At 50.4% G+C, this 26196-nt stretch overlaps 1 protein-coding gene across 1 annotated transcript in view; it reads right to left on the bottom strand.

Moving 5' to 3' along the window:
• Positions 1 to 348: 348 nt before the first annotated feature.
• The window catches only part of ccser1 (coiled-coil serine-rich protein 1), a 67023-nt gene continuing 41175 nt past the window's right edge, over positions 349 to 26196 (bottom strand). Inside the window, 2 exon segments of the mRNA XM_048977897.1 lie at positions 349 to 2438; positions 2440 to 2733. Of these exon segments, the coding sequence (XP_048833854.1) occupies positions 2262 to 2438; positions 2440 to 2733 (471 nt within the window). The 3' untranslated portion in view covers positions 349 to 2261.

Below are 26196 nucleotides of genomic sequence, written 5' to 3' on the forward strand. Positions count from 1 at the left end.
TCATCTGCAAATTCAGTACATACTAGGGAAGGACGCAATTTTGGGAGCACCCTACATATAACGCGGAGCCGAGATGGCTGCCACACTCAAGTATTACCCAACGCATAAACGTGCAGCAAGTGCTAGGGTCAATCAGAAACAAAGCACCAACATGTGCAGTGAATGCACAAATCGTCAGGTGACATATTCTTACGAGTGAAACAGGTGTGAAAAGAGCAGAAATCCTCATCAGGGCCAGAGAGTGTGTGCGCATCACCAGGCGTGTGCTTTAGCGTGTGCCTGTTTCAGCATGCATGTTTTGCATCTGTACCTGCGTTATTTCAAAGGAAAATGAAGCACCAAACACAGTTGTAATGTTACAATTATTTAATAGAAGGAAATACAACCATTCAAAACCATCATTTTGCCAATTCCCTTCGTTGTTTGGGCCTGACACACACTGACGGCCGTGTGTAGCATGAAGTCCACGTACACTCTGCCAGCCCCCCCTGTGCACAGTTCAAATAAGGGTGGGGGGGGGGAAGCAGGGTTCTTACCTCATTCCTAACACAAAGTGCCAAACCACAGCAAAGTAGGACGTGACCAGAAGGTCGTACTTCACAAACGTAACATAATAAATACAGAAAAAGAATAAATAATGTAGAGGAACTGTACAATGTGCGTCTCATGACAAGAATCCCCACCTCCTACGATCCTGGGAGGTCCATGTCTGGGAAGAGATGCTCTTGCTGGCACATGACCAACGTGTGTGGTTCTGGTCCAGGAAATACTCCTGGCTGGGCGTGTCAGGCCCGTTCCAGTGAGAGAGTGGGGCACACAGCAGAATCGCGAGAGGGATGTCGCCCTGACCTCGGTGACGTGCGACGCCCGCAAAGCCAGGCCCGCCTGCGGTTCTGCTAACTCTGTTAGCAGGTCGGCCCACTGGCGTCTCCTGGGAGACACGATGAGGCAGGGCTGACTCCAGCACCAATCGTATGAGTTTCCAAAGAATGAAAGATTAATATCAGGACAGAGACTGTCGTCTGAGCACCACACACCCAGGAGTGGTTCTGCAGGGGGCGGGGCCAGGCGACGAGGGTGTGATGTTCCCTGCAGAATGGGAAAGTGGAGCGAGGGGCCGCAGGGAGCAGACTGGGGGGGGGCAGAGCGCGTCTTCAGGGCTCCCTTCACCTCCAAACGTCCTTTCGTTCTGCCCCCCGCCAAGTCACTCTCTGCTCTCTCCGTACGGCAGGAGACAAGGGTCAGGGGGGAGAGAGAGACAGCCTGTGACCTGCGACCGCCTACGTGCAGGAGAGCTAGCGCAACATGCGCAAACACACAGACAGGCGCACAAACACACACACACACACACACACACACACACACACACACACACACACACACACGCAGAGATCCTCTTCCCCACACACAGACATATACTCTCACCCAGATAATCACTGTACATCATTAATCTTACTGTAGTTTTTGACCTTGTACCTCCTATTCGATCAGCATTATGTCTTGAAAGAACATTGTGTGTGTGTGTGTGTGTGTATGCTGTTATCAAAGTCACCATCTAGAGCCTACATTTACAACCAATAAACTTGATTTTCCCACAAACTGTGTGTGTCTTAAATGATCCTTTATAAATGGCATTACACAGCAGGATCCGAGTGAAATCGTCTACCTGCTTTTTATAAAGAGTCTGACATGGGGCAGGAGCGGCGGCTGTGTAAAGGGACATTTCTGTCCTCCATTCAGCGTAGAAAAATGGCTCCGATGAGGTCTAATGTGTCTCTTAAAAGCATGCGCTTACAGCGCCTGTATTGCTAAAAGGGACGCTTACGTCAGGATGGAGTGATAACAGACCTGTAGTGAAAAAGGCAGCTGGCTCTTAAACAGAGAATTTGGCAAATTTCTGGAACTGTAACCTGTGTAGAACGGCCCCCATTCCAGCCAAAGGCCAGAGCAGAGGTGATTTCCAGTGTCTATACTGGCATGGGGTTTTGGCACTGGTCTGGAGTGCTGGCTTGCAGTCCCCAGTCTGGGCAGCGGACCCAGAGTGGTGGTTCAGTGAGGCGTTCTCCAGGGGAATGCCGACATTATCAGCACAGCTGGGAAACAGAAGACGGGACGAGTCTAGCGGACAACAGTGGGAAGGTAAAAGGGGGTGGCCGTGTCATAAGTTGGGCATGAGGGGGACAGGGTAGCTGAGGGGGACATTGAAATGGGAACGGGAGGGAGGGCGGTGGTTCACAGCCACATGGAGGTGTTGGGGGCCCTCAGCTGTCCTGCTGTGCCAGGGCCTGCAGCTCAGCCGTGTGCAGCGAGTGCTGCAAGAAGACGTTCTTCCGGCTGTACATGTGCAGGGACAGTGGTCCGCGGGGGGGTTGGCCCAGGCGCCCTGTGAAGGAGGCAGTGGCAGGGGCCTGACGTGACATGGCGGCCCTCTCGCCGCCAACCCGGGGGGCCCCGTTCACTGTCCGACGACTGGCTGCCCTGTGACGGGCTCCCTGCCCGGCCGCCGAGGCCCGAGCCGCCGGCCCCCGGCACAGCTCGCGGGATCTGACTGATGGGCCCATCCGGCACCTTCCGCAAGCCCGCAGTCTCCGGTGCATCCCGGCCGGGGCACTTCCTGTCCTCGGTGGCCAGCGCTGGTGTTGCTGAAGTCGGGCGATCTGACAGGAGAGGGCGGCCCAAACGGCGTTCCCGGACGCTAGAGCTTTGGCTTGGAGTGTGGTTAGGGAGGAAGGCCTTGACGGCGGGGACGAGGGAGGTGGCGGGAGAGAGAGAGGAGACAGAAAGAGAAAGGGATAGACAGGAGGAGAGAGAAAAGAGAGGGACAGATATAGAGAGAAATCAAATGTCAGTCCAAGGAAATGACATACTTCAACATCATATATGGCGATACGTGTGACAGCACTCAAAATGGGAAAGCTTGCTGACGTTTATGAAGCCATTATGGTAAACAAGAGAAAAATCCATCCAAATGAGATTAAAAATGAAACTGGGAAAGATTTTTCCTGTCGATACCCATTAGAACTCCGGAGAGGATCCACTCTGGGAAGATAATAACTAATGAAGATGCTGCTGTCTATAAGCTTACAGAGCTGGCAGCCTGGAACGGGAATGCCAGCTAGGAGCTGCTCATGTTAGCCAAACAAAGTGACAAGCCGGGTCAGATGTACCCCGTCCCACCTGGTCGCTGAATGCTTCAGCCAGCTAACAGGTGTCTGGCAGTATGACATGACCGTGGCGTGAGGTGGAGGCAAGGACAGCGAATGGGAGCATCTCAGGCCAAACCGGGTCAGAGCATCGCGAAAAGCAGCACTGGGGCTGGCCTGGCGGTGGGTCGATGGGGTCCGGTGCGCCTATTAGCATTTCCGCGGCGTCCCTAACACATCTCATCAGGTGTGCCGATATTAATCACATTCTGCCAGAAGTGCAAGCACAGTTACTGTGGAACTGTCTCTTTCCAAATACCAGTTGCATCCCCTACACTCACTCTAGCTCCTGCCCAGAACCCATTGTTCTTGCCTGTGTCCTGCTCTCATCCCGGGTGGGGTGTTGAGGAGGAGAAGGCAAGGAGCTGCTTACTGGGGGCTCCAGAGAGGTTGCGACATGATGGATGGGGGGGGAAGATGGAGGGCTTAAGTAGAGCAGGCCGAGGAATTGGGGGGGGGGGGGGGGGGGGGGGGCGGGGGCAGAGGTACAGGCAGAGGAGCGGGTTGAAGATGAGGGGCAAGAATACTGGAAGATGGAGAGAAGTGGCTGAGGTGAAAGAATATGGAGCAGAGGGCCAAGGATACAAGAAGATGGACAGGAGCGGCTGGGGTGAAAGAAGGTGGAGTGGAGGGTCAAGCATACGGGAAGATGGAGAGGAGCGACTGAGGCAGAGAGCGGAGGGGGGAAGCGGGGCAGGGCCAGGGCCAGGCAGGACTCCGCAGTGACCCCGAAAGAGACTCCACTACAGGCAGGGCTAGGGCCAGGCAGGACTCTGCAGTGACCCCTAAAGAGACTCCACTACAGGCAGGGCCAGGGCCAGGCAGGACTCCGCAGTGACCCCTAAAGAGACCCAACTACAGGCAGGGCCAGGGCCAGGCAGGACTCCGCAGTGACCCCGAAAGAGACTCCACTACAGGCAGGGCTAGGGCCAGGCAGGACTCTGCAGTGACCCCTAAAGAGACTCCACTACAGGCAGGGCCAGGGCCAGGCAGGACTCCGCAGTGACCCCTAAAGAGACCCAACTACAGGCAGGGCCAGGGCCAGGGCCAGGCAGGACTCTGCAGTGACCCCTAAAGAGACCCAACTACAGGCAGGGCCAGGGCCGGGCAGGACTCCGCAGTGACCCCTAGAGAGACCCAACTACAGGCAGGGCCAGGGCCAGGCAGGACTCCGCAGTGACCCCTAGAGAGACCCAACTACAGGCAGGGCCAGGGCCAGGCAGGACTCCGCAGTGACCCCTAAAGAGACCCAACTACAGGCAGGGCCAGGGCCGGGCAGGACTCCGCAGTGACCCCTAAAGAGACCCAACTACAGGCAGGGCCAGGGCCGGGCAGGACTCCGCAGTGACCCCTAGAGAGACCCAACTACAGGCAGGGCCAGGGCCAGGCAGGACTCCGCAGTGACCCCTAAAGAGACCCAACTACAGGCAGGGCCAGGGCCAGGCAGGACTCCGCAGTGACCCCTAGAGAGACCCAACTACAGGCAGGGCCAGGGCCAGGCAGGACTCCGCAGTGACCCCTAAAGAGACCCAACTACAGGCAGGGCCAGGGCCAGGCAGGACTCCGCAGTGACCCCTAGAGAGACCCAACTACAGGCAGGGCCAGGGCCAGGCAGGACTCCGCAGTGACCCCTAGAGAGACCCAACTACAGGCAGGGCCAGGGCCAGGCAGGACTCCGCAGTGACCCCTAGAGAGACCCAACTACAGGCAGGGCCAGGGCCAGGCAGGACTCCGCAGTGACCCCTAAAGAGACCCAACTACAGGCAGGGCCAGGGCCAGGCAGGACTCCGCAGTGACCCCTAAAGAGACCCAACTACAGGCAGGGCCAGGGCCAGGCAGGACTCCGCAGTGACCCCTAAAGAGACCCAACTACAGGCAGGGCCAGGGCCAGGCAGGACTCCGCAGTGACCCCTAAAGAGACCCAACTACAGGCAGGGCCAGGGCCAGGCAGGACTCCGCAGTGACCCCTAAAGAGACCCAACTACAGGCAGGGCCAGGGCCAGGCAGGACTCCGCAGTGACCCCTAGAGAGACCCAACTACAGGCAGGGCCAGGGCCAGGCAGGACTCCGCAGTGACCCCTAAAGAGACCCAACTACAGGCAGGGCCAGGGCCAGGCAGGACTCCGCAGTGACCCCTAAAGAGACCCAACTACAGGCAGGGCCAGGGCCAGGCAGGACTCCGCAGTGACCCCTAAAGAGACCCAACTACAGGCAGGGCCAGGGCCAGGCAGGACTCCGCAGTGACCCCTAAAGAGACCCAGAGGAGACCAAGAGACTTTTTTGATTGCATTCACAGATTTTTATAAAACTGAGGTTATCCAAATGGGGACCTGAAGAAGTAGGGAAAAAATTTCCCCAAAAGTAGGGAAATTTCAGGTTTTACTGACATTTTGGTCCCCAAATGTGATCTATGCAAACCCACAAACACACACACACACACACACACACACAAAACACGAGGACAGTCGTCTAAACACAGATGGGGGCCTTGATTATGGGTGGGGGGCAACAGGAAAAGCCAGACAAAGGCCACACGTCTCCATAGAGGGTCACGATCTCACTAAACCATACCCTCCTGTCCCCCCGCTTCTGCTATCCCAGGAAATTAAGCAAACTAAAAGCAGGCCGAGCGGCTCTCCCCCAAAAGACACATAAAAGGAAATTCATGTCAAATTAGCACTCGATAAGTGCAGCGAGTGGCCGCTATTTCATACCTGACTGTATTACGGAGAGAAAAGGAAAAGGGAGCGGGTTATGTAAGATGGCTCAGAGACAAAAAGAGAAGTCATTAGAGGAAGAGAGAGGGAGAGAGACAAGGAGGAAAGGAGAGAGGTATTGAAAGAATGAGGGGGAGACACAGACAAGGAGAAGGAATTTGAGCAAGACAGAATAAGAGTGAAAGGCGGAGAGGGATAGAAAGGGAGGGAAATGTAGAAAGAGAAAAAGAGAGAGAAGGTAAGAGGGAAAAGAAAGATGGAGAAAGACAGAGGGTGAGAGGGAAATGAAGAGGCAGACAGAGAGGGAAAGAGAGACAGAAAGAGAAAGACAAAGGGAGAGAGGGAAAAGAAAAGAAGAGAAAGAATGGCGAGACAGAGAGCGAAGGAAAAGAGGCAGACAGAGAGGAAAGAGACAGAGAGATCGAGACAGAAAGAGAGACAAAGTTGCTCCTGTGATGTGTGGCATGGATGGATTTTCACACAGCAGGCCACATCCCAACTGGCGGCAATGCTACAAGGCAGCAGGGGGCGTAGTGGTCAATCACACATCTTAACGAATTGTGTCTTCTCATGCAACTCTAGTTTCATATTATTGACCATTGTATGAATATACAGTATAGTCAGAATTTAAAATAGATACGTAATGCAGTAAACTATGAAATAATTATGGAAAATGTGTTTTGCTTGCTGGCATGTGAATCAAGGTTATGTGCGATTCAGGAGAAGAGTCGGCGTGATAGAAAAATCAGCAGGCAGGCCAGCTATTTTTAAGGTAAAGACAGACAGGAGTAAGTTATGAATACAGGGCTTAGACAGTGATACAGACAGGCGAGCTGAAAAGCACACTATCTTCAGAGCATGTCCCCTTTAATGCCCTGAACCCATGACCCGAGGGGCTGAAACAAAACTGCTGGTGTAATTAAAAAAGACATGGAGGAGCGAGGTAATACCACAGCCGCATTAGTAAATACCCAACAGTACACCAAATATGGCGCTTCTGATAAACGCTTCTGCTAATTAGTGCCATGTGGTGAGGAGCAACAGCACTCCCCCAACAGCACGCCTCGTTCTGCGAGACGGTCAACGTCAGTTGTGGGGAAACAGCACGGCACGGATCAAAGAGCTCACATCCTACCGGTGCCCTCGAACGGCTGTCTGTGTGGAGGAAATGGCCCTGTCGGCCATGCTGCTAGTCAGGCCTAGATTAACAAAGGGGGAGGATGACTGTAATCGGGAAAGGGGGAGAGCGAGAGGAACGAAAGTTAAGATTCTCGCAGATTCTGGGGTTTCAGTGCCGTCTTGCTGGGCTGGGAACCCAATGAGTGACCTGACTGTTTAGAGAAGGGTGTTAAGCATCAGCAAAGAGTTTTCAGGAGATGGATGTGTCACTGTTTGTTTTTGGAACTTTGAGTCTCATTACAAGAGTTATGTTGTGGTTCGTCATGCTGTTACAGGTGTGACACATTGATTGGTCATGACGTTACAGGAGAGGTAATGTGATTGGTCAGTCTGTCACTGGAGTGACACAAACTGCAAAGTGGCCTGATGATGCAGTACCCAACACACTGTGCTCTGCAGATACCCCATTAATTCATCCGATTTAGATCAAGCCCCTTTCACAATGATACCCTCAAACCAGCAACCTAGTGGCCACAATAAGATGACCCTCCAGGAACTGCCGAAACCTTTTGAAGGGCCCCTGGAGAAATGCCCCCCGTCAGCCCGCTCCAACGCATCTAAATTAGGATTCAGTGAAAGATAACTTATGCAGAGTTAATAAGTTATTTTTCTATTTTTTTCTTCATTTAAATCCATCTTGCAAAAAAAAAAAAAAAAAAACCAACGTATGAAATAAGATTGTGGTCGATTTCATTAAAGCTAGCCTACATTCTTCACCCGAATATTAATCTCCAAAACGTTTCTAAATGTCCTATTTTTGTGCATTAGTACGTGTGAAGAAACGGAAGAAGCTGCCGATTTACTCGACCTATTACCCTGCAAATCCTATAATTCCATGTTTTCATTAGTTTCCTAAAATGATTACTCTGACTATTATCACTCAGTGGAATCATGGTGAATGACAGCGAGGACTCACCTAAAAGGTGCCGTAACACATCAATAAGCAGAAACCCACCCACAAAGCACATTCTACTCCACTGCGATCGGTCCCCCAGACAGACCCGAACTCTGCACAGACAACCGCGTGGCCCACTTGGGACACCGAGAGATGATGGAAAGACCTCGACATTTTAGGCCAAGAACTTCAAAATGGATCCGGGAGCAGAGGTGTGTGGAAAATTCTAACAATGGGGTTTATAAGTAACGTCAGTGCATTATGATTCTATGAGTTATGAGCCGCACCCACGCCCCCTCCCCCGGCCAGGTCTCGAACCGAGCCGTTGACCTGGGTCAGAGGAAACAGAACCAGGCCACAGCACAAATACCACCCTGCAGCCCCCCAACCAAAGCTCCCCTTCAGCAGCATGGTGCCAAGAGCCCTGTTCCATATTGTACTGTGCTGTTCTATATTATATTGTTCCATATTGTACCGTGCTATTCTGTACCATATTGTATCATGTGGTTCTGTATACCACTGTTCCATATTTGACTGTGCTGTTCTGTATATTGATCCATAACATACTGTGCTCTTCTGTACCACAGTGTTCCATATTCTGTATTGGTTCTGTATAGTGCGGTTCTGTATCGTATTGTTCCATATTTTACTGTGCTGTCCTGTGTCATATTGTTCCATATTGTATTGTGCTCTTCTGTACCACATCGTTCCACACATTGTTCCTGTTGTTCTGTATCATATTGCTCCATATTATACCATGCTGTTCTGAACCGTATACTATGATGTTCTGTACTGTATTGTTTCATTTTGTACTATGCTGTTCTTTATCATATTGCACTGTGCTGTTCTTTACCGTATTATTCCATATTGACCTGTGCTCTTCTGAACCATATTGTTCCATATTATACTGTGCTGTTATGTATCATATTGTACTGTGCTGATCTACACCATATTGGTCCATGTTTTATTGTGCTGTTCTGCATCATATTGTTCCATATTATACTATGGTGTTCTGTTCTGTAGTATCAAATTGTACCATGCGGTTATGTATCATATTGTATCCATATTGTGCTGTTGTGTATCGTATTGTTTCAAACTGTAGCATGCTATTGTCTACTATATTGTTCCATACTGCACTATGCTGTTCTTTACCATAATGTACTGTGTTGTTCAGTATCACATTACTCCATATTATACTTTGCTGCTCTGTATCATATTGTTCCATATTGCACTGTGCTGCTGAATATCATTCAGTAAGTGTGGAGTGCTGGCTCTGAGAAGAGAGATCGGTGCCAGCCATTGGAAGGTTGCTGGTTCAAATCCCATGAATGCCTGGAGTGATTCTACTTAGCTGGGCCCTTGAGCAAGGGCCTTAACCTTCAATTTTTTAGACCTGGGTATAATTTTAATTTACATCCAACACTATAAGGAAGTCCTCCAATTTACAGGGGAAAAACTGAGGGGCAGGTGTCAGGTTTGGCACTCCAGCCACCGGGAAAAAAACTCACATTGGTCCATTTGGACTAGCGTGGTGCTGAAGTATCGCTCGCCACACGGCTACACTCAGGTTCTCATCCCTGAGGGGGTTTATTGCGCAGTGGGTGCGGCAATGCACTTAGCACATTCTACATACCTCTCCTCTGAATATCATCCATCCATCCATCCATTTTCCAAACCGCTTATCCTATTGGGTCGCGGGGGGTCCGGAGCCTATCCCGGAATCAATGGGCACGAGGCAGGGAACAACCCAGGATGGGGGGCCAGCCCATCGCAGGGCACACTCACACACCATTCACTCACACATGCACACCTATGGGCAATTCAGCAACTCCAATCAGCCTCAGCATGTTTTTGGACTGTGGGGGGAAACCGGAGTACCCGGAGGAAACCCCACGACGACACGGGGAGAACATGCAAACTCCGCACACATGTGACCCAGGCGGAGACTCGAACCCGGGTCCCAGAGGTGTGAGGCGACAGTGCTAACCACTGCACCACCATGCCGCCCACTCTGAATATCATATTGTTCCAAATTGTACTGTTGTTCCTTACCATATTGTACTGTGCTGCTTAGTAGCATATTGTACTGTTCTGTTCTGTATCATATTGTTCCATATTATACTGTGTTTAGTATCATATTGTTCCATATTATACTGTGTTTAGTATCACATTGTTCCATATTATACTGTGTTTAGAATCATATTGTTCTATATTGTACTGTGTTTAGTATCATATTGTTCCATATTGTACTGTGTTTAGTTCCATATTGTACCATGCTCTTCTGCACTGTATTATTGTATATTGTACTGTGCTGTTCTGTATAATCTGGTTCCATATTTTACTTTGCTGATATGTACTGTATTGTTCCATATTGTACTGTGTGGTTCTGTACTGTTCCATATTGTCCCGTGCCGTTCCGTACCATCTCATACTTGATTGCAATGTAGAGTGCCATAGTACATTCTACCGTACTATTCCATATTGTACTGTGCTGTTCTGTAACATACTGTTCCATATTGTACTCTTGTACCATACTGTATTGCAATGAACTGTCCGTACTGTTGTGTGCCATAGTGCATTGTGCAGTACTGTTCCATATTGCACTGTGCAGTACTGTGCTGTGCCCCATCCTATGCCATGCCATGCTGTATCACACTGTTTGTTTGGTGCTGTACTACACTGTTGTGTGCTGTTACATACTGTACCGCATTGTTTGGTGTTGTACTACACTGTTGTGTGCTGTTACATACCGTACCGCATTGTTTGGTGCTGTACTACACTGTTGTGTGCTGTTACATACCGTACCGCATTGTTTGGTGCTGTACTACACTGTTGTGTGCTGTTACATACTGTACCACATTGTTTGGTGCTGTACTACACTGTTGTGTGCTGTCACATACTGTACTGCATTGTTTGGTGCTGTACTACACTGTTGTGTGCTGTCACATACTGTACCGCATTTTTTTGGTGCTGTACTACACTGTTGTGTGCTGTCACATACTGTACCGCATTGTATGGTGCTGTACTACACTGTTGTGTGCTGTTCATACTGTACCGCATTGTTTGGTGCTGTACTACACTGTTGTGTGCTGTCACATACTGTACCGCATTGTATGGTGCTGTACTACACTGTTGTGTGCTGTTACATACTGTACCGCATTGTTTGGTGCTGTACTACACTGCTGTGTGCTGTCACATACCGTACCGCATTGTTTGGTGCTCTACTACACTGCTGTGTGCTGTCACATACCGTACCGCATTGTTTGGTGCTCTACTACACTGCTGTGTGCTGTCACATACTGTACCGCATTGTTTGGTGCTGTACTACACTGTTGTGTGCTGTTACATACCGTACCGCATTGTTTGGTGCTGTACTACACTGCTGTGTGCTGTTACATACTGTACCACATTGTTTGGTGCTGTACTACACTGCTGTGTGCTGTTACATACTGTACCGCATTGTATGGTGCTGTACTACACTGCTGTGTGCTGTTACATACTGTACCGCATTGTATGGTGCTGTACTACACTGTTGTGTGCTGTTCATACTGTACCACATTGTTTGGTGCTGTACTACACTGTTGTGTGCTGTTACATACTGTACCACATTGTTTAGTGCTGTACTACACTGTTGTGTGCTGTTACATACTGTACCACACTGTTTGGTGCTGTACTACACTGCTGTGTGCTATTACATACTGTACCGCATTGTTTGGTGCTGTACTACACTGTTGTGTGCTGTTCCATGCTCCAATAAAGGTGTCCAGCACAATAATAATTCCCAAGGGTATCTGCGGAGCAAAGGCACCAACAGTCACCCTCAGGGCTGAATGCCGCTTGGGTAGGGGTCTTCCCTCAAGCAGGACACACAATTTCTCAAAACCGAGGCGATTCTCTTTGTCGCATGTTAGTTTTTCACGCTTGTCACTGAAACACTCTTTGTGGCTCATGCCTTGAGGGCATCGAAAATACAGAATAGAAAAGAATGGTTCATTAATATTCATGCTCCCTTTTCCTGTTGATAATGTTACAGTAAATGACTGGAGATGCTTTCTGGAGAACCATGCTCAGTTTGCACTCTCCGGGACATCGGCGTGCAAATTAACCACACATTTTGGCCCTTGTGCTTAGCTGAGATAAGGACGGTGTCAGACAGAAGCAGCTGACCCTGGATTAAAGAGCTCCACCACCCCCGAGTGGCTCTCCGCCATTGCCGATACCAGGGCGGGGGGCAGCAATGGAGGTCTGAGGTTCTCACACAACCACTGCCCTACTTTTGTTGTGACTAATGAACCCAAAGTGTCCTGATTCTGCCCTGTAACAGGCAGGGTGGTGGGGCCCAGAATTGCTGGTTGGGGCCTAGGGTTGCTGTGTAGAATAGGACCCAGGGCTGTGGTGTTGGTCCGATCAGTACCCGGGGCTGTGAGGTCAGGTGGCCCAGGACCCTAGATTGTATGTCAGTTACTCAGAGCTGAGAGGCAGCAAGAACATGGTTCCTTCAGTCCCATCCAGCAGTAGAAATAAAAGAATGAGGCAGCAGGAGGCAGCAGTGAGTCTTGTGGGGTCCAGTCTGCCTGGCCTCTCTTTTTATGGTCTCTCTCTTCCCTCTCCCGACTTCCCCACCCTTTAACTTCCCCCTCCCGATTCCCTTGTCCATTCTATAGCTACCCACTTTCTCAGGCTGTTAATTAACTTTGTTTTTATTTATTCTCCTCAAGTTGTGAAGGTTATATGCAGATGTGATGGCTTTCCATCATAGCTGTGATCCAGGCCATAATGTGTTATGGGAAGCACACATCATCTCTGTGCCTAAGCCATCATATCTCCATTAGCCACAGCTTATTTCCATTTTCATTGGGGAAAAGAAGGCATCTCCGCATTAAATATTTAACATGTAATTACTAAACTTTTTGTAAAAAATGTAAACGGTCACACTCATGGGCTCAGGACATCAGCGAACAGCGCTAAAGTCACAAGCCGTGTTGGAAAAGGCACAAGCCGTGTTGGAAAAGGCACAAGGCAGCACTGACACTGTAGCCACACAGGAAAATACACAATCGGCCTTCCGGAAGTATCCCTGAAGTAGCCTCTCTTGCTGCTGCCAGAAATCCAACTATCCCAGAGTTCTCTTACCAAATGCACCACGCATGTTTCCTTACACCAAAAAGCCATTGAAATCATTGAGACTCAGAAGAGTCGGTTACCAACTTACTGTAACAAGTTTCATGATACCACAGAGAATTTCAGACGAAAAGGTGGTTTGGACACCACCTTAAAATCTTAATAAAGCTCACTGAAGTTCAGCAAAGCCAGAGTGGATCATGTATGGAACCCTAGGCAGACTGGCAGCCATCTTAATGAAGTTTAATTAAATCAGAGTAGATCACAGTTGAAGCCTGGACAGACTGCCCACCACCATAATGAGCTTAAAAAAGCCAGTGGACTGCAGGTGAAACCCAGATGCCGTCGTCATAACGAACTTAAGGCCTAACAAAGTCGGAGGGGATTGCAGATGATAACCGGATAAATGAACACCCTAACAAAGCCAAATAAATCTTAAGGAATTATGGATAGGATGTGGGGTAAACTTGGACTGCTCAAACACCAGCTAATTTAGATTAACACATTTTAATGAAGCTTGGGTAGACTGGATGAACCCTGGGGCCTGTACTACGAAGTGGGGTTACTGGCTTATCGGGGTAACTTGCCGGATTTAAGGTAGTCTGGGCAAAATGTAAGTGAATGAATATGAAGTACATTTAAACTGTGGTACCTTAAATCCGACAAGTTACCCCGATAAGTCAGTAACCCAGTAACCCCGCTTCATAGGACAGGACACTGGACAAATCTGACACCATCTTAACATAGAATAGCAAATTTTAATGACTTGGGTAGATTATAAGATGGTCAGAAATCATGTTGATGACACTTAACAAATCTCAGGAAGATCACAGTTAAACCTGAATTGTCAATGTTAACGAAGCTTAAGGAAGTCCGGGCAGGGGCTGGATTCTGCAGCTACTTCGGTAATACCCACAGTGAATCAGCACTTAGTATAACAGCGTGACAGCTAATGGTGGCCAGAAAAAGCCCCTAGCAAGGCCAGGCGGCCACAAGCGCAGAGAGGCTCCATTAGCGACTGTCAAGTGTGTGCATTAGGGATGCGCGGCAGGAGCATGTGCAGTGTCACGGCTACAGATGTGCTTTTATTACACATTATGATCACACGCTGGAGGTGGGTGGGCAGCCGGAGGTGGTCGGCCGCGGGGGGGGGGGGGCGGCCCGAGGTGCCACTGGGGGGGCAGCAGGGGAGCCCGATGAGGCTCACAGGCTGCAGACGGGCCACAGCCTTTAACCCTCTGGGGGGTCGAGTGTATCGTCGCCGACGCAGCGCACTTTTGTATTTCAGTTTATATCTCGCTGAAATCTTCATGAATTAAGTTTATATCAGTTACTTAATTCTCTTAATTAGGGTTAACCCTCTGGGGTCTAGGGGTAGGGAACACACTTTCACTGGGGCATGATCACACATTTCTTCAAATATCATAAACTTAATTCATGGCACATAGATAATTTCTTATATATTTGTTTTGGCATTACAATCATCTTCATTTTAATGTATATTGTAAATATGTCATATTTATGTTAAGTTTGTAATTTGACATCAAAGTATAGACAAAATTCAGTTCAGTTTGGAACACTTGCAGAAACATTATAAAAGTACATAGTAAGCAATGGTGGCAGTTTGTTTTGATCCCAGATATCTGATCACCAAAGTCTGGGCTACATGAAGATGACTAAATGGTGTCGTTGCAACATTCAGTTGGATAAATAAATAAGAAAAACCAAACTCATGTCACTATTTCTGGTCTCCTTCCATTGAATATGTAGCAGCTTTCATATGTATGCATCAGCCATTCACACCTGGTCACATCTCCCCCCCCCCCCCCCCCCCCTTTTTATGGTGCTGATGGGGATGTATCTGGATCGCGTTTCAGTGCTGCGTTGTTCATCAAATTACCATGCAAATGCGATTTGAATGCGTGGAAATGCGGCTATTTAGAATGCGAATAGCGATCTTCAAGTGAGGGCGGCACTACACGCCCCCGATGCAGGTGAAACAAAGAAAGGTGACATGGTTTACTTTTTTGCTGATTTAACCTGATTTTAAAAACTTTAATACTTCCGACAATGCACATTTTGAAAAGAAGACAGATTACGGATTTAGTCAGCAATTTTTCCATGATTCTACATACAGATTTCAGCGAGAAATAAACTGAAATAGACACGAAAAATACGCTGCATCGCCGACAATGTACTCCACCCCAGAGGGCTAAGGGAGCCCTGTACGGGCATCTGCCGAGCTGCCTGCATCAGAGACGTGGCGGTGGGGAAGAAAGGCTCAGAGATCGCAGGGGGCCCTCAGCCTTTAACGGCACCCCATACAGGAGTCTGTACAGCTGCCTGCATGAGATGTGCTCACCACCAAAGGTGGTGGTGACGAAAGGCGAAGTGTATCAGCAAGCTGTGCTTGGAAGCTACCGCAAACAACGAGAGCTGGACAGGAAGTTCAAGTGAACTACGCTGCTACTTAAGTCTCTTTGTCGGCATCTGAGTAGTGTGTCAGTGATAGAGGCTCCCTACACCATGGGTGGGGGGGGGGGTGTCAGGTCTGCACACAGCTGCTCCGACCTGCTGTGGATAATCTCAGGAATGCGGCCTCTTGCGGAGAGCCAAGGACGGCTGATCCATCCGCGCCATGCCCGCATGCCCGCATGCCCGCAAGCCAGCCAGCCAGCCAGAGAATCAGCCCGCCGCCAGCCCCTGACGTCTGGTTGCCCGGCAACAGCATCCTGCGTTCTAAAGACTTTTCATGAGAATGGATTTTCCCACGGGCCGGGAGAGCGATCGCAGCAGGAGGCGTGTGCGCTAAAAGAACGGTTCGAAGGATTCGGTTAAATTCTTCTTTTATAATTCCGGGAGGGCTGTATAACTGCATGATCTGAGACACGACATTTCAGTGTCATTTCTTGGAGTAAGTGTGTCATTTTTTCATATACATCAAATCTACAATCGACTTGCATAAAGCTGGTGTTTAACAAGTGAGACGCAAACTGTTTGGGGAACTAGATTTCTGTACTGACCTGTTTGACAGGCCTTGCCAGTTTGATATAGACAGAAAAGTGCATTACCTTTAATAACTACTGCAAAGTGCCTTTACATCATAGTTATTACTGCATTGCTGTAATTAACACACATTTAAGGGAGGCATTATTAATTCCTTAACCAGGCCCATGTAAACATTAATCAAGGCTGTTCCAACCTCCTCCAGCTGGAGCGCCATGTGCCCTTTCAAGGTTTCGCATTTGTCACATCTCCTTGCGGTTAGACAGTCCACTGCCCATCTTCTCTAAAACGCTGGCCTTAGCCAACTCAAACAAACTAAAATTAACGGCCAGTGTGTTTCCCACTGAAGTCCTAAAATTGACTAACGATATGACCGCCTCACAGAAGTGATCAGCGGAGTAGCGGACACATCGACTAATTGCCTCCGTCTAATGGGAGAAGCCATCGCAGTGGACAGCGGGAACGCGACTGTCCAAAATTGCGCCCCCGTGTTCCCACCAGAAACCTTGGCCATAATAATCACAGGGTCCTGTAGCCATTGCTGCTTTGATTCCAGCAGAGGGAAAAATGCACTCAGTCGGTCTAAAAACAGACCCCAAAACGGAAGCGTGGAACAGGTGCTAGGCAACGTCCCCATTTAATGACATCATTATCCATACCCCATCCCACATTACCAAGCACCACCCTGCCGTCCGAGCCCAATGATGGAAGTCCACCAAGCTGAGAGCTTCTGACTCACGTTGGGGTCGATCTAAACAGATCCTCATCGAATTAATTAAGTATAGGGCGTGCTCCAAAGCAATTAGCATCAAGGTACTCAGCTCTGCCCTTCACAATGATGCTAAAAATATCCCAGAGTCATTGGGGCAGGAATGTTGTGGAGGGGGTGGGGGATAATCTATGCTAAACCCAGTCCCACGGGAGGGGGGCTGTTTGTAACAAGATTGAGTGAATAACAGCAGAGATGCAGCTAGAATCCAAGCTTTGCAGGTGGCCAGGGAGACGGTTGTCATGTGACCTGTTTTCTGGCAAGACGTGGAAGGAAGCAGCCTCCTGAGAGCCACTGGCACACCAAGCCCGACCGCCATCCAGAGGATGGGAGGGGCGGAGCTAGAGCAGCCTATTGGCCAAGTAAAACTCCAAAGCATCATCCCCATGTGCCACATGGACCGTTGGTGGGCAGGCCCCACCACCCCATAGGCTTCGGCCAAATGACGGACAGTTGGATGGATGAATGAAATGTGCTTTGGAGGCAATCTAAACGGATTAGGCCAAGAGTTGTTGCAGCATCGGATTGTGTGCTGGCAGCCCCGGTCTCTCCCGAGTGGGCTGGCCTGGCTTTCCATGCCCTGGAATTGCTTGCTGTGAGTTATCTGCGCACGATCCAGTCAATGTGCACAAGGAATCACGTTTTAGCGAGAAGTACGGGACCTAAATCGAGGACCTGATGGGCATAGGAGCCGTGAAGGTATCACCATGAAAGTATCACATTGGTGACTGTCTCCATATTGAAATTTAGTAACAGTGACTATATCTTCTTAGCAAGAGCTCTAACCTCCCGTCTGTGTCCCACACACGCACACACACCTTTGTCTTTGGGCTAATTACGGAAGTTCAGCCGTACCTGATACCATGCGAACTCGTGTGCCGTCTGATAAATGTATCACCCTTTTCTCTGTCTACCACTTAATGGCTTGAGGGAATTGCGAAGATTAAATGCAGCCAGGTGTAAATTGTTCCCCACCTTTTTATTTAGCTACTTTTTTTGTGGCAGTGGGAGGAGCCAGACCCAGAAAGGGGACCATAAAGGGCGGATACAGGGAGGTCTCCCCCCCCCCCCCCCCCATTTCCATGTGACAAAAGCATTGTACCTTGAGAAAACAACCATCAAGTGCTTATCCCACATTTCCCTACTTTCTTTATACACTCTACTCTTCTTAATGTTTAAACTCCCTCCTTCCTGCTTAAAGAGGACAGAGGCACAAACAGGCGACCTCGAGGGGTCCTCTTTTGTACCTTGACCTGGTTTGCCCCAGTGAAACACCCAGATGGGTGAAATGGTCACTTTAGCTGAAAGTGCTGACTCAGAGCAGTGGTTCAGGTCACCCCAGCCTGGCCTAAGAGGAGCGACTGCCAGGCCAGAGCACACAGTCTGCTTCCTAACACATTCTCAGTGCCTTTCATCATGCAGGGATCCATCCATCTTTGCCACGCATGCACCCACGCAGTGTGCATTACACCTCTGGCCAAAACCACTGCTTCTCCTTTGATATATGACACGCTGTTGCTGAGGGAAGCACAGTCTTGCCTGCTCCTGCTACGTCTTCAGGGCCGCCCGTTATCCATACCGTGCGCCATGTAACTGTGCCGCTTGCATTTGACACTCGCCCTGGGGCTTGACGTAGGGCTCTCCACGCATCATGGCAATACTCTACGATGCTATGGCGACAGTTGTCAGGTGTTTGCTGCGCTTTCACAGACGCAGTTGGACGGCTGATCTTCACCGCGGGCAGTGACAGGTGAGAATTTGGGCCACCACAACCCCAGGAGCCTAATGAGAGATAAGGCAGATGTCCATGGTTTCAGAGGCTCAGGGATATAGATAAAGAGCTGCCCAAGCTCCCCTCCTGAAACAGACAGCATCACCATGGAGACCTTTGCCCTGAACGCTTTGAAGGCCTCCCACAGTTGTACGGGGCAGGACCGTGCTATGTCTCTCTGCGGATTCGCCAATGCTCAGGGCACAGCTCAGCAAATCCGGCGAATGGCGCTCAGCTTCGTCCGGAAGGCTGCCATGGATTCATTTTCAGGTCACCGTTTTGGCACCGCACATGACTTCAATTCATACTACCGTTGATCGCAAACCACGATTTGTAGGAAAAGAATATGAGGAAAGGAGGCAGAGTTTGGGATCCAGCGTGGAAGTGGCCGGGACCTCCAGCTGCGGCACCCTAATCACGAATTACAGTACAGACACCCAACACTGAGAGCGAGCTGCCGGCATTTACAGCAGATGTTAGCCATAAACCAGCCAGCCAGCTACACACAGTCTATTAATTAGGCTACTTAAGCCGCTAACGCTGTGAATGTGCGTCTATTTATCCGCGTCGAAGCTGTACCAGCTGACAGCTCATTTTAAATGCCGGGATCATCGCAAGGCACCACTACTGAGGTTCTCAGAGCAGAGAACAGTGTCAAACACATTTCTGGCCCAAAAAGCAACTGGAATGCCATAGCGTAACTTCAGCGAGGCCGGGACTTATCACGACGTCAGCCGCGGAGCGAGAGAAAATTCCAGAATAAAAATCACTGATATGAAAAGATTCTCTCTTTCTCTTGTCTGGGCTTTTCCCCCCTTAGGTCACAGACTGGTCACTGCTGTATCGCACTGCACTTATCGAAGAAGAAGAAGAGTGGCGGGGACAGGGAGTGACAGGCAGGAAGTGTGGCCTACCTGCGCGTAGATCCCCTCCAAGTCACCATGGGTGGAAGTTACTGCTCCAGCAGGGGGACAGACACATGCAACAACAAGGAGAGATGACATGAACACGACGGACACAGTATGGACACGATAGAGATGGTATGGACATGATGGAGATTATGACAATGTCATGGACATGGTGGAGATGGTGCAGTTGACATGGACATGATGGGGATGGTATGACCATGGTGAAGATGGTGGAGATAGCATGGACATGATAAGGTTGGCATGTATACGATGGAGTTGGGATACACATGGTAGAGATATCAAGAACATGGTGGAGATGGTGCACATGACACAGACCTGATAGGGATAGTGTGGACATGGTGGAGTTGGCAAGGACCTGATAGGGTTGGTATGGAGATGGGATGGACATGATGGAGATTGTGGAGATGAGGATGAACCCTAGCAGTTTCTTCATCCACCCCTGCCATAAACACCTCACTGGGAGGTTCTCCTATGCTTATGCACAAACATATAGAGAGTCCATGCAACAGTGGTGAACAGTCAGATCGCATCTGACCTCCCAATGCCACTCAGAAGATGTGAGACACACAGAATTAATGGGCGGACCGGTGGCGGTAGTGGCAGGCAGCTCATGGGGACGTTAATAAATACTCTCCTGACCTTGAGGAGGATTTTAAAGACATCTGAGGGAAATGGGAAGAGAAACGAGCCAAATGACAGATGGATGGAAACAAGCGGATGATATTAAGGGGCAGGAGGGAGGAGAGGTTCCGTGGGAAGGAGAGGCCCCAGCTTGCTGTACAGGCCGCCGCGGTCCAAAGGGGATGCTCCGCGTGACCCCCCCATCATACACAACATGCTCCCCGGCTGCTGTCCAAACAGCCAACTTCCCCAGATTCCTGCAGAACCACGGGCTCGCAACACAGACGCCGAGTGCTAAATCCTGCCCGAGTTATTAGCCTGGATAATTGAAAACGTTAATCCTGCCCGGCCACTCGCCGCACCTTTGGCATTCTCTCCGCGATGCTCCCCGACGCACGCAACGCAGCCAGGCAGAAAGTTAATATTTTAACTGCAGAATATGAAATTAACACACAGGATCAGCCGACCTGCCCTGGCTGATCAACAATAAAAGTGAAGCGTCGAAACTTAATGCTAAAATAACTGCAGACAAGTGTCATGCAAATATTTCTAATTACAAACTACAGTCTCGAACAGTTTTCTCAGTGATCTGATTACAAAGAGGGCATATAACGTGAAGCTGCCTGACACAAAAGTGGAGGGGAAGGGGGTACGTGTCGTTTTTTTTGGGGGGGGGGACTGAAAGTGAAACTGAATCCAACAGCATGACATCCTGGAAATGAACGTGTTTCGACTGATGAATGCAGAATTGAGAGGCTCAGCGAGGGTGAAAAAGCAGGGGACGTGTGGGGTTAAAGGGAGAGGAGGCTCCATGGCACATGGAGGGCGAGCAGGTGGGAGGAGAGAGGGTGACATGGCACGTTAAAGACCAAAAACTGCTAAATGGTTTCACCATCTGACCTTTAACTACAGTCACAACAAGATCTGACTAAACCGCGCTGACCTACTGTGAAGGAAAATCTGCTTGCATCCTCCCCCCACCACCATCCCAACAAAGATCCCCCTTCCAATGCAGGGAGAGCTCATCAACCCCAAACCCCACCCCCTACCTCAGACCCACCCAAGCTGAACTCTCTTTTGCAATATGCCGAAGTGCAGCTAGGGGGCGCCATACCTTAGAGGTGAAGTTAGCAAGCTGAGGGGAAACTCCCGTACTGCCTGTAAGTAGGCCGCCCCACGCTGCCGCCCGCTACTTTCTGCCTTTATTTACTCCTCTATTTCTAAACTACTTCATTGTGCCGAGGTGCTCCCGCGTCTCCAGCCATCTGTCCACAGCGAGGCGCGGCCCGGCCATCCTGCTCCGTGTGCCCGCAAGGGAACCGTGCCGGCTGGAGCCCCCCCGGCAGGGTGACTCCGCGGGGACGGGGGCGGGGGGGGGCCGTCTGTCGACGCTTTCTGTACCTTGACAAACTCATCATGGGGCGGGGCAGGTGAACAAGTCTGTCAAGGCGGAGGATGAGCTGGGCTCTTCAAGGTATCCCTTCTCGAACTGCTCGCATTCCCAGTTTGGTGAACAGACAGTCCATGACATTCCCAATGAACTGATAAAATGATTAGGTGTTGACAACACCCCCCCATTGACAAACCATGCTTTGGACGACACGCAACTGGAGCAACTATAAGCAACTGCAGGGGTGTCCAACTGGGGCAACCATGCTCAAAATGTGGGGGTGTCCAACTGGGGCAACCATGCTCAAAATGTGGGGGTGTCCAACTGGGGCAACCATGTTCATATGTGGGGGTGTCCAACTGGGGCAACCATGTTCATATGTGGGGGGGAGTTGTACAGGGTCAAAAATGAGCAGCTGTGGGGGTGTCCTACTGGGGTAACCAAGCACAATTGTGCAGGTGTCCAACTGGGCCAACCATGCTCAACTACGGAAAAATCTCACTGTTAATAAACATGGGACAATACAATCAGAGTAGCAAGGACAAATGTGGGTCCATACCTGCCACTACAACAGCTCTGTCTCGTCACGCTTGTCATGCTATGCATAAGAAACAGCAGTAATGAAGCTGGACCTCACATAATCAGAGTGATCACATGACCAATGATGCTCCATCTCCAAACCATGGTGCAAAGACACGATACCTCCACATGTCACAGACACGCACAGAAACACACACACCTTGCTCTTCGTCTGCTTTTCAAACCCTTTTCATCTTAAGAAACTTATGTAACCCAGGACATGCAGCAACTGAGTATTTCCATGAGAGTGAAATAAGTTACTCCCGCAAATCAGGTTAGGCTCGAAGCCCAAGGGTACAACAGCAAGGCATCCTCTTGTGGCACGCCAGCATCAGACTGTCCCACATGACACTGCAGATCTAATGCAGCCAACACTGCACTCCTGCAGGAGTCAAGCCAAACTGACAGGGTGTAGCAAACCCGCCCCCCCCCGGCCACCTTTTTTTTTCCCATCTCCTAGACCCCTCAGTGACTGAGGGGACAGGGCAGGGGAGACGCTCACTCTGTCAAACACACACAAAACAACACATACACACGCACAAACACCACCTATAACGTTAAGAGTAGGGTTGGGTCAGCTATTATCAGGATATTAGAGCTTGAGTCAAATGTAAGGCCTCCATTTTGAGGCTGAAATGAATGAATTCTGTGTCGGGGGTCATTAATCTGCCTGATTTACATAAACGATGAGGATGGTGACACACTTTAATACAGGAAGTACAACAGAAAGCAAACAGGCAATGCTGGAACAGCACCTAGGAACGTCAGCGCGGACTCTCCGTGAACAAGGGCACAGGCTCGGTAATCCGCTGGGACAGACAGACGCGAAGCCCAGCTGCATTTAATTCATTTCCATACGACGGTGGCAGTTCCCAGTCTGACAGACCCTGTCGTACTTTATGTGAGAAGGTCACAGGCCCCTATCCCTCTGTAGTCCTGGGTGAAGGTGACCGTGGGAAATGACCGAGGCAGAGCTGAAGCGGAGAGTCGAAGCTGGAGGACTGCTTCAAGGAGAAGAGTGAATAAACGAGAACTCCCCTTACAGGGTGGGGGGAGGAGTTTGTCTCCCGCTTACAGGAGCGAGCCTGAATGCAGAAAGATGAACGAGATGTTCCCCTCCCACCTAATAACGTTTATGAATGTGCAAAGCAGTTTCTGACATACCACAGCCATATGAAATGGGGGCAAACACAGCCCTTGGGGAGGGGTGTCCACACAGGAGTGACAGAATAGGTGGTTTTCACTGATTGAGCTCAGTCACACATAAAGCCCTGTGATCTCTAGGCTAGGTCGAAGGAAGGAACGAAGGACGGATGGACGGACGGAAGGAAAGAAGGAATAACAGAAGGATGGAGAGATGCGCTTGATTAGCAGACACGAGAGAGGAGGGATGAGCTAGTCTTCAGCCCTGGCTACCCTTGAGCTGATAGGCCTGAGGTCAAATTACAAAAAGTTCAAGAACTGGGAAAACCTTCTGGTCAGACACACAGTCAATGCCCCTTCTTTCCAAGCAAGGGATTTTGATTTGAGGATCCACAGGTGAAGGACAGATCTAAAGCAATCGGCCAATCAAGACGCGCCAGTAGAGTGTGAAGTTATACATGAGGCAACAGGACCAAGAGGATATGAGTCGCGGTGTAAGCAGTGAAGAACCTTCCCCCCCAACAAGGCTTATCGTCTTCCCATCCCCCAAGACCACTGATCAGTGGGCCTAAAGACCACAAACCCCTCGATCTGCTTCTCTCTTGCTCTCCGTGCAACCCACCTCCTCATTCCCTACACAGTTAGGCTATCTGCAGTTTCCTTGCCCCCCCCAAGGAAACAGACAGTGTCTCCCATTCACAGCCACCCCCCCCCCACCCCCACGTTGCTTTCATTTCACGCCATGAATCATGCTTGCCTGTGATTGGTGGAGCCACTCGGCCGTTGCAGAATCCCGCCGTGCCACATTATTTTATCTGGCAGCCAGGGGCTCCCAGGCTCACGCCGGGAATGACGCGACTTGGATCAGAAGACCGCCTGGTGCCCGGAAACAGCTGTGCGGTTGCATGCAGACAGCCCTCGGCGGGCAGGACCATGAGTCTGACACCCCCCCCCCCACTGCCCCTCCGCTCCAACCACCGCGTGCCGGCTGCTCCGCGCTGCATATTCAATTACAGCAGCTGGCCAGAGATCACAGTCCTCACTCATAAAGCAATCAGGTTAATATCACATCCGCTTGCAGGCTCCTAATTATACTCATTATGCAGGAGAGCGCCGTGGCGTTTGTGAGGCCTGGTCCCGCCCAGTTCCGCCCAGTTCCGGCAGCCTCGCGGTCGCCTCCGCAGGCCCTTTAGACGGTCCGGTTCCTGTCGAGCCACATTACTTGTGGTTGGGATACAGGTTCAGGGATGGCGCCGCTTGGCCCGCAATCCGCACACTCTGGAGAGCGGCTTGAGGGAGCACACATGGCACTCGACACGGGCCGGGCATGTTCAGTCAGGGAGGGCTGGCTACACTTCATGGCAGTTGCATTCCTCACAATTATGTGCTGGGTAGTTAGGTAAGGAGGATTAGTCCATTTCACACGAGGGGCGGGTATAAAATAAACAGGAATAGCATATATAATTTAGCCGGTAATTGTGGGTAGAATAACACAGAACATCACAATGACAAGGACACCAAATAGACATGGGGACAGGGAATGGACGTGGGGACACGTCCTGGGTTTCTGTTCACTGGGTTTCTCCATGGGCAGCTGCCTGTCCCCTTTGTGCCAGACAGGCATGGGATATGTTCAGGAGGACTCACAGAGACATGGTGAGGCAGGAGGGGGGGGCTGTGGAAAAGTAAGAGTCTACACTTAAACCCCTGCCAGCTTGTTAAGAAGGACTCACAGTGGCTGCAGCCTAGGTGAGGGCCAACGGGGTCACCTAGGGAACGGGGGCCTGACACCTACGGCTGCCCACGTTACTGGAGCGAGTCAGGGTACACCCTGAGAGTCAGGAGTCCATGACACCGCCGCACAGGTGGACAGGGTAGAGGGGGAGTGGAAAGGAAGGCCGAGCAAGTGGAGAGGAAGGAGGATGCCCCCCCCCCCAATGAACTATGGAGGCAACCAGCTCACTGAACCAGTGTCAGATGGGAGGGAGACTCTCCAGATGCTCAAATTCGCTCTCAGTTACACTTACTGGAGCTGCCTCAGAGCCTAACAGTGCCTATCAGCTGACCATCAGCACCAATCAGCACACGGCAGCCTTTCTTCTGGCCCATGATTCCATTCCCAAGCTCCGCTCAATCATGGTAAATGACCACGGGTCTCCATCTCCCCAGCACCTCCGTGTGCTAATCCATCTGACCTCTTCCTTCCTTCCATTTTGGACCCTCCCCAGGTTACATATCTTCCCAAATCCCACACCCCCGCCACCCCCGACCTTTCCCTCCACTCACGCCAGGCCTGACAACTTCTCAAGACTTTGAGAAGTCTTTGGTACGGGCCGACAGCGGCTGCGGCGGCACGGGCGAGAGTGGGCCGGAGAAGCGGGCCGGGCCGTTCCCCGCGGCTGCGCTTGGCGGAAAGCACGCGGGAGTCTCGCGCCTCCTCCTCCCTTTCAGCTAATTAGCTCAGCTGGAAAAAAAAAAAGGCTCATTTTTTTAAGAGGCAGAACCTCCTCCTGTCGCATGAAGCCTTAGAAATAGCTGACCCACTTGTGGAAGCACTTTCAGGACCAGCATGTCCTCAATGCGGTAACCTAGTTAGTACCGGTGCTCCGTCTATGCGTGGCAACCTATAAAACGTACAGGCCGGCCTTGGGCGCGTGCGCATGTGGGCGGGGGCATGCATGCCACCATGACTGTGGGACAGACCAATCATCAAGCATGTCACAGGGAGCTGCAATGGCACACAGAAACAGAATGAGAAAAATAATATAATTCCCTTTGAGTTCCAGGAACATGTGACTGTAGGGCTTTGAGGGCAGATAGATGATCATTTTTAATGCTTTGCCACCTTCCTCCCTCCTCACTTTCCTCGCTCC

Source organism: Brienomyrus brachyistius, chromosome 2 (assembly GCF_023856365.1).
Source record: "Brienomyrus brachyistius isolate T26 chromosome 2, BBRACH_0.4, whole genome shotgun sequence".
Classification (NCBI taxonomy): domain Eukaryota; kingdom Metazoa; phylum Chordata; class Actinopteri; order Osteoglossiformes; family Mormyridae; genus Brienomyrus; species Brienomyrus brachyistius.